Source organism: Botryllus schlosseri, chromosome 6, assembly GCF_051294905.1.
Source record: "Botryllus schlosseri isolate E-star chromosome 6, Bs_hap1, whole genome shotgun sequence".
NCBI classification, from domain to species: domain Eukaryota; kingdom Metazoa; phylum Chordata; class Ascidiacea; order Stolidobranchia; family Styelidae; genus Botryllus; species Botryllus schlosseri.
Genome location: NC_137241.1, coordinates 29,926,246 through 29,941,935, shown reverse-complemented (window position 1 = coordinate 29,941,935; position 15,690 = coordinate 29,926,246). Strand labels below are relative to the sequence as shown.

General features: G+C 38.9%; 1 protein-coding gene across 1 annotated transcript; it reads right to left on the bottom strand.

The window, feature by feature from the left end:
- Positions 1 to 1,561: 1,561 nt before the first annotated feature.
- Positions 1,562 to 14,591, bottom strand: LOC145442063 (centrosomal protein of 63 kDa-like). The gene is made up of 11 exons (XM_080320057.1): positions 14,483 to 14,591; positions 13,761 to 13,955; positions 13,058 to 13,277; positions 12,158 to 12,363; positions 7,976 to 8,191; positions 7,343 to 7,632; positions 5,756 to 5,849; positions 4,798 to 5,208; positions 4,557 to 4,685; positions 3,809 to 4,120; positions 1,562 to 1,836 (listed from the first exon to the last, which is right to left on the bottom strand). Exons 2-11 carry the CDS (start codon positions 13,917 to 13,919, stop codon positions 1,714 to 1,716), a joined length of 2,160 nt encoding a protein of 719 aa, XP_080176183.1. The 5' UTR covers positions 13,920 to 13,955; positions 14,483 to 14,591; the 3' UTR covers positions 1,562 to 1,713.
- Positions 14,592 to 15,690: the final 1,099 nt, after the last annotated feature.

Below are 15,690 nucleotides of genomic sequence, written 5' to 3'. Positions count from 1 at the left end.
GCGGAAAATTCCCACGTTGTGGGAAATGCCCTAATGGCAATGCGGAAAGACTATACAAAATATTAAACAAAGATAATCAGTCTAAATTATAAATTTTGTGTTATTTTATCCCTTCCTGTTAGTCACACGTTCTCTTGAGGAACTGTCTAACTATACCTATTAACGAGCTATTAACGCCGTAGTCCGTTAAAGTCCTAACAAACAGATTGAACTATGAATGTTGTCGAGTTCCGAATCTCCATTCCAGCTTCCAGCTTTTCTTCCCGAAAGCGTAATCCATGCATGACTACTTCGGTCACGCACCGTCTCACTCGTTCTTATGTAAATCATGTAGCTCAATGGGAAAATATGAATCAAAAGTTTGTTCTCGTATAATATCCTGATCTATTTGTAGTGGTACAAAGTGTAAAACAACTCTCGTCGTCTCAAATACAGACAGCCCCTTGGATACAATACTAAGATATCGCAGGTACCACTTCCGGGGACATGCTCATCAAAATTGCTAATAAACCAAAGACGATGATTCACCTTGGTCTGGTATTACTATTAAATTGAATTCAATTCATTATTAACAATTTCATCATTTCAATAGACCGCAAGACTGCGATACAATGAAAAAATAGAAAGGTCTCGAAACGACTTGCAGTTACCTAGTCTTGGACATGAGGCACCCTCCCGGTCTCTGAGGCAATGTATAAAAGGAGGCATCCACCATAGCAATTTACAACGTTGTAAATTGCTATGCATCCACAGTTGCACCCTGAATGAAAAGTGAAATAAAACGATAAAAAGCCATGCAGGAAAATAAGCTGGCATGTGACAGAAGGCGAGATCGATGTGTCAGGTCGGAGTGTTTTCGGGCTCCTCTTATACTCCGCGTCGCTGTTCTTACGGCGACAAAAAGCCCAGAAAACGACCCGATGAGAAACACGAACTCACAAGGAATGGAAAGACGAAGAAAGAGGTGCGAAATAGATTAACATCACAAAGAACTGTGACATAGGCCTATTCTATATCGCTCCGTCCTATATCTACTCTCAGACCCAACAACGGCGTAGCATTGCGTTTCGCTAAAAGACGCTTTGATTGCATTGTACACTGCGGCGGAGGTGTATCTTTATGGAGAACTATAACTCTTCGTATGATGACTAGGGCTGGGCGTACGGTCCATGCCGCTAAGAGTTGATTTATCAACGGGAATTATAGTTTCGATACCATTTTCCACTGTGGAACGCTGTAAACCTCGATCGGTCGTATCGAGGCATACGAAACATGTAGTGGGCTACACAAGTCAGTGCAAATGTCATATCTGTGAAGTCTTGATCAAGCCACGGTCTTGTCACAAATTGCAACACTGAACAGGTATGGTTGCGAAATATCAAATGCTGTAGTCTGTAATGTGCTGCAGAACTGGAAATATATTCTTGTGGTCGCATAAAATGCACATGGCTGAACTTTCCATAGCATTCATTCTGTTACCACGGCATACCGAGTGATACTCGAATACTTGACTGGAAGCCTATACTCGATTCAGAGTCGAAGGATATTGAACGGCCATGACTGACTCATATACAAAGCAGGCCCCACTACTATTGTCAGATGCAAAAATACTTTTTACTGCAAATCAAATATAAAAATGAACCACTCTAATCACATAACGATAGTAATATGTTTGAGAAACTGTCAATTTTCACTGCAAATATTGTACTGCAACTAGTGGACAGGGGTAAGGTATTTGTCAACAGTAGCGGCCATGGCTTGTTTCATATTCTCAATGTGCTGGTTGATCCGCGACTCCAAACGTTTCGACCGAACCTCTTCTTCTTTCAAAAAGTCCTGCAAACGGAATTGAAGATGAAAAAAACTAGTAAGGGCCTGGCATTAAATAATTTTCAATCTCTGGCATCCACAATACATAGCAGTGACGTGTGGTGCAGTGTTGGGATGACTCGAGTCAACTTTTTCGTATGACTTGACTTGACTCGAGTCACTTTGCAAAAATGACTTGACTTGACTTGACTCGGAGCTTCAGAAATCTGCATTGACTCGTGACTCGGAGCAAAATTTACGAGTCAATTTCAAGTCATTCATAGTAAACAGTGTCGAATAAATCAATGTATCTTGTGTATGTTCGAATTGTTCAAGATACGCTGGTGTCACTTGTGAGAGCAACCAGTCATTCACTGATCGTACGTTACACTGATCCTCCATTGCTACATCACAAATAAATTGACCGCAAACGAGACAATCACAGTTTACGTTGTCGTACCAGTAGTAGATTAATCTAATAGCAATGTGTCTCTGTTTCTTACACGGCTCAATGCTTACGTTGCGCATTGCTCAGTTTTGCCAACACTCTTGTATGATTTAAATCGAACAAATATAGTCTGTGCGTTTATATTCTTAGGGATGTGCAGATGGGTATGTGGCATTCGTACCAAATCAATTAGTTTCAACTTCTCGGGGCTTCGTATTCCGTCCTATATTTTGGCTGATAACAACTGACTGTAGCATGTAACTGTACAGCTACTCACGTATTCTAATAGCAGTTCTACGTGTGCGACAGTTCGTGGGCTATGCAACGTCTTTTTGCATGTTTATTTAACTTTATATTGGTTATTTGACTCAATATAAATGGCCAATTAATCTGTCTTTCACACACCTAGCAAAATGTAATGACTTTGAATCATCACTCATACTTCGAAATTCAATTTGACTTGAATTGTGACTTGACTCGTGACTTGACTTGACTCGACTTGACTCGAGTCACCTGCAAAAACGGTTGACTTGACTTGACTCGAGTCACCTTCGAAAATCGATTGACTTGACTTGACTCGAGTCAAAATGTGCAATGACTCGAGATGACTCGTGACTCGAAGGCAGTGACTTGATCCCAACACTGGTGTGGTGAGGTTCATCGTTGGTGAGGCACTCACCCTTTTAGAGTCAGGTTTACAAATATATAGACCCAAAATGGTAGCTGATTCAGTTGGCAACTCGTTTCTTATCACATTACCACTCTTCACACGCAGGCTACGTAAGAAGCTACTATATATATCCACAATTGCTATAGATATGGATGGAAAATTCAGAACAGCTACATCAGTGAGGGCATATCTTTGCGATGCACTACATGTTACCTGTCAGAACTGCACGATTCAAACAACACCGTCGGTTGGCCAATATGATAGCGCAATCATTCAACAATCAGTGAGGCAGATTCATATATGCCTCACCTGATTATCGTTTATCTGCGCTGCCGATTTTCACATTTGTTGGAGATTTTTTGGGGTAGGTGTTCTGACATAAATAACATTTAGATTTTCGGAATCATTGCGACAATAGCATTCCAATAATACCAGTTACTATAAATTCCGAGATATTTATGATGAATTGCACAATCACAGGTGATGCTTGGCCAGTCTGTGCCTCACCTCCCTTCGCGCTACATTTTTGAATGATAAGTATGCAAATTGAGTGATTTTGGGTGTAAAAAAGTTTCAAATTTAATCACTCATGAACATCGAAAGAAAATATCTATAATCACTAAAGATTTTCGCAATTTTCATATTGGATATATTTTCACAATAAGAAGAGGTGACCAAAGTAGTCATCACTGGTACTAAAGTGGAAGTAGCATTGTAAATTTATAGTCAAGTACAAGTAGAAGAGTAGAAGTAGCGATTTTCAAATAAATATTCTAGGTCAAGTTTTTCCTAGAAGTGGAAGTAGTCTAAAAATCTAACCATTTGAGAAAGCAGTAGTCATACACACACACAGACACAGTCACAGTTATATAGATACAAACCTGTACACCGCTATCAGTCGAATCTTCATCAAAATGATTGCTCCCATCCTCCCCGGGGAGGTCGAGCCCGAGTATCGCGTTCAATTCGCGATCGTCGAGCTCCGAGGTCACCGACGAATGTTCCGACGCGCTCGTGGAAGCTCCGATTCCGATAGAACGCAAGAATTCACGCGTGGGCGTCGACGTTTGGGACCGCTGCGAACCCTCGCTATTTAGAAGGTCTTTGATGACCGCGGTGTCTCCGGATTTTTGGGAGTGTGCCACACCCACCTTTGGATCGCTGCCGTGACTCGAAATAGGCGCCGAGTACTCCTGAATGTGAGCAGATGGCATAAAATAATGAAATCGATACACTTTTCGTACAAAAATAACAATTATATTCAAATTTTACAGGCAAGGTTGGCTGAAAAAACGCTGCACATATAATGTGGCTCAATTCAGGCCTGCAGAAGTGAACATATTAGAGTACAAAATTCTGGATTTGAAAAAAATAGTATTTACTGTAGGAAATTCGTTATTATTAATTATTATAGAACTACCCAAAAGTTTGAACACCAATAACTTCACTTTTACTGGTTCGGATAGAGTCAAATATGCTATGCATCGTTGTCTTAAACAACTCAGCCTGTGAAATTTGATGAAAAAAGTTATTTTTGAACAACCTCTAATTTTTTGATACTTATTCTCTTGGATCAAAGCACATTTTGATTTATTACATCGTTTACAGAAAATACATAATAGCAGCTACCTCGAGCATTCTGACTCGGTCTGTTTCACGGAGGTCGTCAATTACGTTCCTTGTGTGCTGTAACACGGCCGTCAAATCCGGGGTGTTGTATACCTCCTGCTTTTGCATTTTGTTTTTCAGATTCGCGACCTGCAAACAACAAGGCTAGTTAACTATGCCTGACGCAAACACCTTACGGGTAGATCTGGGCAAAATCGATATAATCCAAATTGCTAAAACAAAAATGTAATAGAAGACTCACCTTTTTCAGTAAAGTCTTATTTTCCTGTTCCAATTTCCCGACCGCTTCATCATAATTATGTTTCAATGAAGACAAGTCATGTTCAGCCTCCACTAATGACTGATCAGTTGCTTTTTTCTCTCTAACAAGCCTCGAAACGACGCCCTGTTGCTCTTGCAGGTTGCGCAGTTGAGACGCGGTCGTCTGAAGCTCTGTAGCAAGCTGGTTGCGTCTGCAGCATTCTTCTTTGAGTTGTTTTTCCATTTCTGTGCATGTGTGGGCTAGTTGTACGATGTTGGTGTCTCGGTTGTGTAGGTGTGACGATAAGTTTGTGACTTCGGCCTTCATCGAGCAGAGCGTGGCCGAATGCGATCGTTGCATTTCTTCCACCTTGTCACGCAAACGACGTATCTCCGTGTTCAGATTGTTCACCTGTTCAAAGAGAGAAAAAATTGTTGAAGTAGAAATGGACATGAGTTGAATATGTCTCGCTCTCAATATTGAACATGATATTGACTCAAACTCGACCCGATGTTCTCGTACTTGGACTGAGGTGGTGAATTGAAAATGAAACGGCTTGACTCGAGTCACAACTATAAAGTGAGATTGACTTGTGACTCAGAACCTTGGTTACAACGCTGCGACTCGGGATAATCCTGGTGCGAAATCTTACCAAACTTTATACGCCGCGATCAACAGTATTACTCGGACGATTAGCATTCTCCTGAATAAGGCAACTTTTTAAGATCTCTGCCCTAAGTCTATAAAACAAAAACATATATATTTTTGAATTCATGAAAATACTAGTACATGAATAAGCTATAGTTCTTGATTGTGGGTTTACTTTCTTCCCTATAACACCACACCAGCAATCAAAACATTGTGAGAGCAGAGCCAAGCTCGGTCAGCGTAATAACAGAAGCTTGATTTCGGATTTATCGGTATCAGCTCAAATCCGGGATGTTATGAAATATCAAACCTTCGTCATTTCCATCCTCTTGACAGCATCGCTGAGTTCCTTGATTTGTTGTTGAGAATTTTCCACTTCTTTACACATATTTCTGTTTTCATCCCTAAAAGACCATGTTGCATGAGGAAAATGCAAAGAAATAGACTCATGGAGAAAGTTAAGGTTTGGTGCAATGATTTGAGTAATCAAATCTGAATCGAATATTCATTGTAATGAAATGAGTTGCGTAGTGAGAGACAATTTCTTCGAAAACTGAAATTAGATAGAGTCGAATAATGATAGACTATTATTTCTTCCAGTACTGAAATGTTACGTTCCTTGCCACTAAGAGCAAATTTGTCAACGAAAATGAGTTTCGATACTATTCTCCACTGTGGTAGCTCTAAAGCTCAATTGATCGGATCGCAACGTACGAAACATGAAGTACAATGTTACATACGTTAGCAGAAAAGACATATCTGTGAAGTCGTGATCAACCCCCAGCATTGTCACAAGGTGCAGGGAAATAGGTTTGGTCGAAGAAATACCAAATTATCATTAATGTGATCTAGAACTGGCATTATAATCTTTTGTGGTCGCATAAAAGGCACTTATTTGAACATTCCACATCTTTCATATTAGTGTCACATTTTAAATAGTGATATTCAGATAATCAACGCGAATCCTAATACTCGATTCTGAATCGAATTACTCAAGTAGGCTACTCGATTTTGCCCAGCCCTAGTAATTAGATGCAGTCCTATGTACAGAAGACGTGAAAGTAGCATTCATTGGTACTAAAGTAGAAGTATTGATTTCCAAGACCTGCCAAAATTAAATCAAGTGAAAGTAGAAAATGTGGGACTGAACAGTAGGCCTACTTGAGTAAATTATAGATAGATAGATTAAAGGATAATTCCATCGTAATGTAGCAAATTTTTTGAGATTTGTCACTTTTTTAACCAAAAATTTTTAAAAACAAAAAATACTGAATTTAAATGTGGAAAGTGAAGGTATCAGAGTTTGAATGTTTTGATTTGAAAAATTGTTATTTTTGAAGATGTTTGATTTGTAATAATAGTGGGCTATTTGGGTAGTTCTAAAATAAATAATCAAAGAATAGTGAGGTTGCCAATTCGGCATTTTATAAACTGTTCAATTCGTGGGGCATTGAAGTCCAATTCGAAAATCCAATTTTATAACAACCAAAGTCCATTTTGCAATAATTTTTTTTGGAGATGCTGAATGCCAAATGGATTTTCTTCATTTTTAAGTTCGTCCACCCAAATTCTTTTTTCATCCATAGCTTTTTTTACATTTAGTTTAGAGCGAGACGGTTAAATTTATGGAATTCCCTGGACCCAGAATTGGTTAATTAGACATCATCGCTGAAGCGACGAATATTGATTTAAAAGATTTTCACCAGTGCGGATCCACGTAGTGACTAGAAATTTCAAATCGCAATATCTTTTGAATTGGTAAAAATTTTTCAATTTTTGTTTATTTACTCAGAATTCGATAAAGAATAACATATGCAGATATTGGACAATTTTAAGGCTACGCATTACAGCCCTAAATAAATTGCAATGGAATTCGCCTGAAGAAAACGTGACTTACCTCAACCTAGATTCCGTGGTCTGGTGATTTGCAATCACAGATTCAAGGCGAGATACGCTTCTTTGCAATTCAGCCTCTCTACTTTTGAGAGGCGACCTCGTCTGGAGAGACTCTATCAACTTCTGCTTTGTATGCAACATGTTTTCCACGTCGGCGATTCTGTTTTTGAGCTCCGCAATCTCCAGCTCCGAGTCGCGGATGGCCGATTCTCGCGTGTTCAACGTGGCTGTGAGTTCGCGGCCTTCGTCCTCGAAGACTCGAGCACGACATGTCATTTTGTCGAGTTCTTCCTGAATTACAAATAAACAATCATAGTGTTTCCAATCCGAGAAATTCTAAATCAAGGAAGAGGTGGTCACTAATGAAGTACTTCTACTCTTTCTGAATAATCAAGCGGTCTGCTTACTTGTAGTACTTATTCAAGTGGTCATGTCATGGATTACTTCTACCCCTAATTAACAGTTTCACCCAATTTTTCAAAGTAAAAAGTAGTATTTGGATATGATTACATTACTATTTTAAGTGAAAATGTCATGAACACTTACTTACTTTATTACTTACTTGTAAATTGTTACTTATACGTCTACTTGAGAATCTACTACGACTACTAAAGTCTTGGAAAAAGCAACATACTTGCAACTGATATTTCTCTCGAACGGACTTTTTTCTGCTGTCTTCGATTTCTCTCGTTTTATTTTGGAGTTCCTTGATCAGAGTCTCTTGCGTCTGGATGAGTTCCTTGTCGTTCAAGAGCTCGGACTCCAGCTTTTTAACAAGATTCTGACTCGTGGACTCGACTTCCTCCACCAATTGGTTGCTCCGTTTCAACCGGCTTTGATAAGAGTAAGCCTGCGGGATGTTAGATCATTGTAAATATCCCCAAAAAAATAATTCACCTTATACACAAAAACATCCTTATTAAGGATCAGTTATTCATTTAACGGCACATTCACTTGTTTTCATTTTCTGTAACTAGGGCTGGGCACAGTGATTGAGTACTCGAATCTTAATCGAGTATTATTTCCAGGGCTGTAAAGACTCGAATCCAATTTTCTGATGACTCGACTTGACTCGAGTCATTTTCTCTAAATACGGAAATGACTCGACTCGAGTCAATCTGTGTGATGACTCGACTTGGACTCGAATCATTGCGCATGACTCGAACCAAGTCATACGACTCGAGATTCAGACGGCTAAGACCGACATTTCATTGTAACTTTGAAGAATAGCAAAGTAACTAGCCTATTGGGTATTGGTCTGTAGGTACTGGTACTCGAAAAAGCGACCAGAAACTGCTAACAGTGAGAGAAATGAGATACGAAAAGTGGGTTTGACAAGACTAACTGGAAATTGAGCAGTCATTACAATGACCATGACTCGGACTCGACCCTTTGCTCGGTGACTTGGACTCGGACTCGACTCGGTGGTGAGTTGAAAATGACTTGACTCGAGTCAAAACTATAAAAGTGAGATTGACTTGTGAATCGGAGCCTTGTGACTCGGTTACAACCCTGATCATTTCTAATGAGTCTTGTCAAGTAGAGAGATTTATTATTTCCAGTACTGTAACTCGGCGTTCCTTGCCACAAAAAGTAAATTCATCACCATGATGGAGATTTTTTTTACTTAAAAAACGGAAGATTTTGATCTAAAAAATCAAAGTTTTGATATTTTTTGACCTTAGAACCTAACGCATGCAAATTAGGTGTTTTCCCACATAATGTTAGAATTGTACTACTTATCTTCATTTCTGGTTGGAACTGTCTGTCCTTACAAAGTAGTTTGGCATGAAAAAATTTTTTACTCAAAAACTGACAAATTTTTACATAGAAAAAACCTTATTTTAACGCCCTAAGAAGAATTTCAGTAGTTTCATCACGTATTATGGTAGAAATAATTAAAATTTGTTGTAGTACACCGAAAGATACATTCCCACATTCCCGGGTAGAAAGTGTCTGTCCTTACCAAACAGCTTGCCAAGAATGGGGAAAGAACGTTCAACAGCAGCAGTTGTTGGCTGAGAATACTGGTGACCAATGTTCCCTCTAATTTTTCACGAGTCTGCGCAAACACGCCAACTCACTGCGCAGGCCCTTGGACAACAGTGCGCAACCAGGTCCCCCATAGGGCGATAAACCGAACTTCTGGGGGCTTCGCCCCCCAGACCCCCCATCGGTCTGGGCGCCTTTTGCCGGTACTGACTATCTACGTTGGGCGCCCGTTGTGTGGTTCTATCTCCTGAACGCGCGAAGCGCGAAAAATTTATAAAAGTCATGATTGAATCGGTCAATATGATCAGGAATTGCATGTATATTGCTATCAATTTTTATCCTCTCTCTGCTCACATAATCAGATTTACCGATAGATCTGATCGAGTCAGGTGTGTTGGAAAAGGTAAGCCCTCTAAATAATTATAAAACATCTTCGGGCGTACCTGTTGGTATAACGACTTCATTACATGATGCTATTTCGTGACCTCCTATCTGCTATGTCAAAAGATATTGAAATCGCCCAAACGATTTCAAATTGGTATTTCTTTACTGGCTAATAATGTTCCCTCGATATGGCATTTGTATTGTTGTGGGACTCGGATCACCAGGACAGGAACATTCGGCGCCAGCCATATAGACAATTAAACATATATGTAGATATATCGAAGTTTTCGGTCAGCACAAGGGCAGTCCTTTTCGGCCAAGGTTTTCTCGCGGCTGATCGTTCTGGCGCACTTCTCGAAGTCGCATGTTACATAGCCTATAACTTCATATGTCTTGGTGAGTCGTGTCGCCCGACACCCGAGTGCCCATTTCTATAAATCCTGCGTATTTTTTGTTGGGAAAAGGGTACCCAATAATCAAGATATTTGACAAAATTAAATTGCTCGGGGCGCGAAATTTTTTTGGAAAAATTACAAAAAAATACACCATGATTTATGTTATTTCGCATATTTCACACCTATACCTCTATTTCAGATTTCAGTGATAACACAATTTGCCCTTGGCAATGCTCCCTCCAATTTTTCACGAGCCTGCGCTCCTGCGTGGTCCATTGGGCAACAGTGCGCAACGACTAAATAAAACATCACTTCGGATTTTTTGTGCGCAGCTTGGATTTTCTGTGCGCAGAGACCGTTTCAGCACTGCGCATTTGCGCACGTGCGCAGCTTAGAGGGAACATTGCTTATCGGTATCATCCTTATCGCTGAAGCCTTACCAATTACATTATTTTTGCTTTACTCAGCTCTGTGTATTCGTTTGATTACATTTCATTGGCTGTCTTGTAGCCTATTAGCTGTCAGTCGTTGCCAGTCGCTCAAACTTTTGGTTGTTAATAGTCTATTAAAAAAGATTTCTGTGTTTGTATTTTTCAGTACTCATGATTAGGAATACTTCGAATACGTTCAAGTTTTTTTTAATTAAAGGGTATTCTACGTATCATGAATGAAACATGAATACTGAATAGCTTGAGATTGTTGCTAATTACGACGCTATAGCGTATACGGTTGTCAAAGAGCACCTCTCTACCGATCCAATTACATATTTAACAGTAATAGTAATTGTAATTTATTACATGTTTAAAAGTTATTGTAATTGCAGCTGTAATTTGATATTTTTAGCATTGAGTAATTGTAATTGTAATGTAAGTGAAACATGCAAGGGAATAATTGTAATTGTAATTGAACTGAATTAATGTAATTGATCCAACTCTGGTGTGTATGAGAGTGAGAGAATATTTATTTGTCAAAAATGCGAATCAATTACATATAGCCTACATAACGAAAATGCACTTCCGTGTGGGGTTGTGGTTAAAATCATTTTTCCTCTGATTAAAATCGATTTTAATCGAATAAATAATTCAAATCATGATTTTTTTTGTTGTTTTTCTACACATAGTAAAAACAACACGAGCAAAAGAAAATGGGATGAATGATGACCATGTCAAGGTGATGAAAGATAACGCATAAACTTTAATAATGTGGGGCTGTGAATCATCATCCACATAGCTGAAAACGTTTAACCAGCTTTGTGGTAATGATGGGTTACTACCAATGTTCCCTCTAATTTCTGACGAGGCTGCGCACACTCACCAACTCACTGCGCAGACCCAGTGGACAACAGTGCGTAACGACTTAAAAAAGGTTATAAGATAACTTCGTGTGCAACTTAGATTTTCTGTGCGCAGAGACCGTGTCAGCACTGCGCATTTGCGCACGTGCGCAGCTTAGAGGGAACATTGCTGGTGACACACCGTGTCGCTTCATTCTGACAATGGTGTCTGCATCACATATTTTCATGATGCACTTCTTGATATAAGAACCATGCAATGCCCACGCAGTCTTGCTTCAGTTAGGATATTGCGGTGTGTTGAGCATAACAACATGTCTACCTATTTGTTTCATTTGAATGTTTATGATTCACTATGAGCCGACAATCGGCCGTCTACAACGGTAGGCCTATAAAGAAGGCTACAAGCTGTAAAATGTCAAATGATAACTTCACTGAAAGTGCAAACTACGATACAAACGAAATGTAGGTTGCAAAAAAACAACTTTGACATTTTTGACCTAACGCTACAGTTTTGACAAAATTTCTACTTTTTTTTGACATGTAAAAAAAATCACCCTAATCATAAAGAATTATAGTTTTGATACTATTTTCCACTGTGGAACTTGTAAACTTAGATTGGTGGCACAGGTACTCGATTTTGCCTCGTCGTACTGCTGAGTAAGTAAATAGTTGCTATTGTATGTAATTCAGTGAAGCATCTTGAATAAAACCCTGTACCAGAGTTACATCAGTGGTATATACGAATGAACACCTGTTGTTGGGATCTTTCTGCCTTTTCGGCGAGAGATTTCCTCTGAACCTCCAAGCATTCTATTTGCTGCTTCAGCGCGAGCTGCTGAATTTCCCAGCTTGATTTTTCTTTCTCAAATTCCGTTTCAGAATTGACTTTGCTCGCCAGGTCGTTCTGGAGACGTTCGATCTCATTTTGCAATGATTGTTCTCTCTCGCTCACTTTGCCTGAAATGGAAGTTTCAGTTTAACATATTATAATATTTTTTTTCGATAGCCTATTATTTTTATTATTATTATTATTCACATAGTTATGTTATTAGTTTTTAATGGCATGCATGTTAGGGGTCTATGGGCTGAGAAATCGGTCCATGGACAACAGGGTTTTTAAAATACAACTTTTACTTTCAAATTTTAACTGGCTATTTGATAAAATTGCTAGGTTGCTGAAAAAAACGCCGCACATTCAATACGACTCATTTTCAAGCAGTAGAAGCAGAGCAGCAACCGCAAAAAATCGTGGATTTATTTCATGAAAAAAATTGTTTTTTTTCAAATTTTATTGCTTACGTGTAGCTCTCCCCATGAAATTGCTCTATTGTCTGAAAAATGATGAATAACAAATTTGGCTCAATTCAGAACCATAAAAGTTAAGTTATAGGGGTAGCACTTCAATGCGTTGGAATCGAGCCAAATTTGTTACACATCGTTATTTCATGCGGAAGCCAATAATATTTGACATAGCCTAACATAAAAAAGTTTCATTTTTTTTACTAGCTCCGCTCCTACAAGTTCAATAGCAACCAAATTTCAATGTGCAGCGCTTTTCCAGGCAACCTATAATATCACTTTTACTACCTAGAATTGAGCCAAATTTGCCAATATGCCCATTTAGTTGGAAAATACATTGTAAAAGGCTCACCCTGTTTCGTGTAATACTTGATCATTTTCGTGTGCGAAGACTTCAACTGTTGTAGTTCTTTTCTCATGTACGTCAGCTGATTTTCGTACTGCTTGGTCACATTTTTTTGATCGCCTTCTTTAGCGTCCAGTCTGTGCTTGAGCATGCCGATTTCTTGATGCTTTTGATTGAGGAGAGATTTCGTGTGGTGGAGTTCTTGCTCGCGAACTTCCAACTTGTCCTGTGATCAAGTAACTTTCTATAGTTATATAGTTCGTAGTCTGCAAGAGCGGTCCGGAACAAAGTTTTTAATTCCAAACACTAAAGTAGGTTTTGCTACTTTTTTATTATTTCCCCTTTTACTTGAACCCTTTTAGTCAAAATTACTTACTTTTACACTTTGGATATTGTCAAGTAAAGAATAGTTTTGGATATGCTTGCATCACTAAGTAAAACTGTTGTTACAACAACAAGGCAAAAGATTTCCTGTATCACGGTAATCTGATATATTTTCGGAAAATTGCATCAAGTTGCAGTGGTATTGGTCAGACCAAATTTCCTCTAGAACTTTTCAGATCTCATTCTCATATACTTCTACTTGTAGTTTTGACATATTTCTTGCTACTTAACCTACTGTTATTTCTTAATAACAACGTTACTTCTATTTCTACTTGAGAAGAAACGTTGACTAATTAGACTACCAATGGGAGTCTGAAGCACTTACTTGTGTTGTGGAGAGTTTTCGTTCCCAATCCATTTTCTTCTGTCGGACCATGTTATCAATTTGGCGCATTAGTTCCTGCAGCTCCGCTCCACACGATGTCAATAATAATCCGCCCTCCATTTGCTCTTGCTGAATGCCTTCCCATATTGTACTATCCATGCTGGACGAATATTTCAGCACAGTCCTAGAGCAAACCTAATCAGACAAACATACATAATGCAATGATCAATGTCTCAAGCAGAGAAAACGGTGTTTGATCCAGAACAATTGCTTGAATTAATAACAAATTCAACAACTGTAAACCATGAAAAAAATGCCTATTAGTTAGGCTGTATGTGCATTCGGCTCTCGCCTATATATGCGCCAGTTTCTTGTCTATATCTGTGTCAAAAGTCGAAAATTACGAGATGCGATGCAAAGCAAGTTCCGCCAACAGTTTGTAAATATCGGTTTTTCAATGGCTGAGTGAGCAAGAACCACAACAATATATTTTCATGATCATTGATCATGAACCGATAATGAGGTGAATATTGAGGAGGATATTCATCAAGAAATGCGAATTTGCAGCTGGGACAGAATACATGATCAGGACTGTAAAGACGCGGATATTCGTCTTGTCAATAGGGGGACCAGATCACAAAATCATCATCATCGTCGATATTTTAATTATCATAGGAAGGTGTGAAAACGACTTGGACTAGTCTTCGAAATCAGATACCCACCTGGGCCTACGAGATGTAACCTGTCACTTTATACCATCTTCTTTTACTTTCATTCAGACGGACTTTACGGACTTGCAGAAGTTTATCTACTATCTTGGTTTACAAAGTGAAAAATTGGACGAGCGAATGCGCTATCATGTGGCCATATTTTATCCTCGTAAATAATATCATTGTGTGTGACTCAACTCGTCCTGGCGAAATTTCGGCGAAATCTCTGTGATCACGTGAATCACTATTACTGCGAACTCGGAATATTAACCCTCAACTCGCCGCTGGGCAATATCCCACTATTCAATAATCGAAATGTTAAATTATTCTAAACAAATATAATATCTCTAATACCTATACATCTTCGATTCACAGTAAGACCGGCTAACGAGAATCAACTTGACACATTAGTGCCATTTTCACTGTCGCAATATTCCGCTTTTCGGACATATGGCCGCCATTCCAAATGGTCGACAGATTCCAAAGTATGCTCAGTTCCAAGATTATTTCAAGAATGTTTCGCCAATATATTTCACACAATCAACGTATTATCGGAAAGGTCTTTCATAGTACTTTAAAAGAAAAATCTACATTCAGAGTGATTATTGGCCTTTTTGTTTTCAATACGACTACCAACCTTAGATAATATTGCGCTATCAGACATATAACCGCCATTCCAAATGTGCGACAGATTCCAAAGTATGCCCAATTCAAAGCTGAATTCAGGGGTGTTTCGCCAATACATTTCACACAATCAGGGTATTATCGGAAATGTCTTTTAAAGTACTTTTGGAAAAATCTAAATTAGGAGTGATTATCGGCCTTGTTTGTTTTTAATACCACTACCAACCTCAGGTAAAATTGCGTATCGGACATATGCCCGCCATTCCAAATGTGCGACAGATTCCAAAGCATACAAATTCCAAGCTGAATTCAAGAGTGTTTCGCCGATATATTTCACACAATCAGGGTATTATCGGAAAGGTCTTTCAAAGTACGTTAAGAAAAATCTAAATTCGGAGTGATTATCGGTCTTGTTTGTTTTTAATACCACTACCAACCTCAGGTAAAATTGCGTATCGGAGATATGCCCGCCATTCCAAATGTGTGACAGATTCCAAAGCATACAAATTCAAAGCTGAATTCAAGGGTCTTTCGCCAATATATTTCACACAATCAACGTATTGCCGGAAAGGTCTTTCAAAGTACGTTAAGAAAAA

Bases quoted from the DNA above. Each gene is read 5' to 3' on its own strand.
- LOC145442063 (XM_080320057.1), bottom strand. From the start codon at position 13,919: ATGGATAGTACAATATGGGAAGGCATTCAGCAAGAGCAAATGGAGGGC. The intron at 12,364-13,057 runs GTGAGCCTTTTA...CTTCCATTTCAG, and splicing joins CAAGTATTACACGAAACAGG to GCAAAGTGAGCGAGAGAGAA. The intron at 1,837-3,808 runs GTTTGTATCTAT...TTCCGTTTGCAG, and splicing joins CGACTGATAGCGGTGTACAG to GACTTTTTGAAAGAAGAAGA.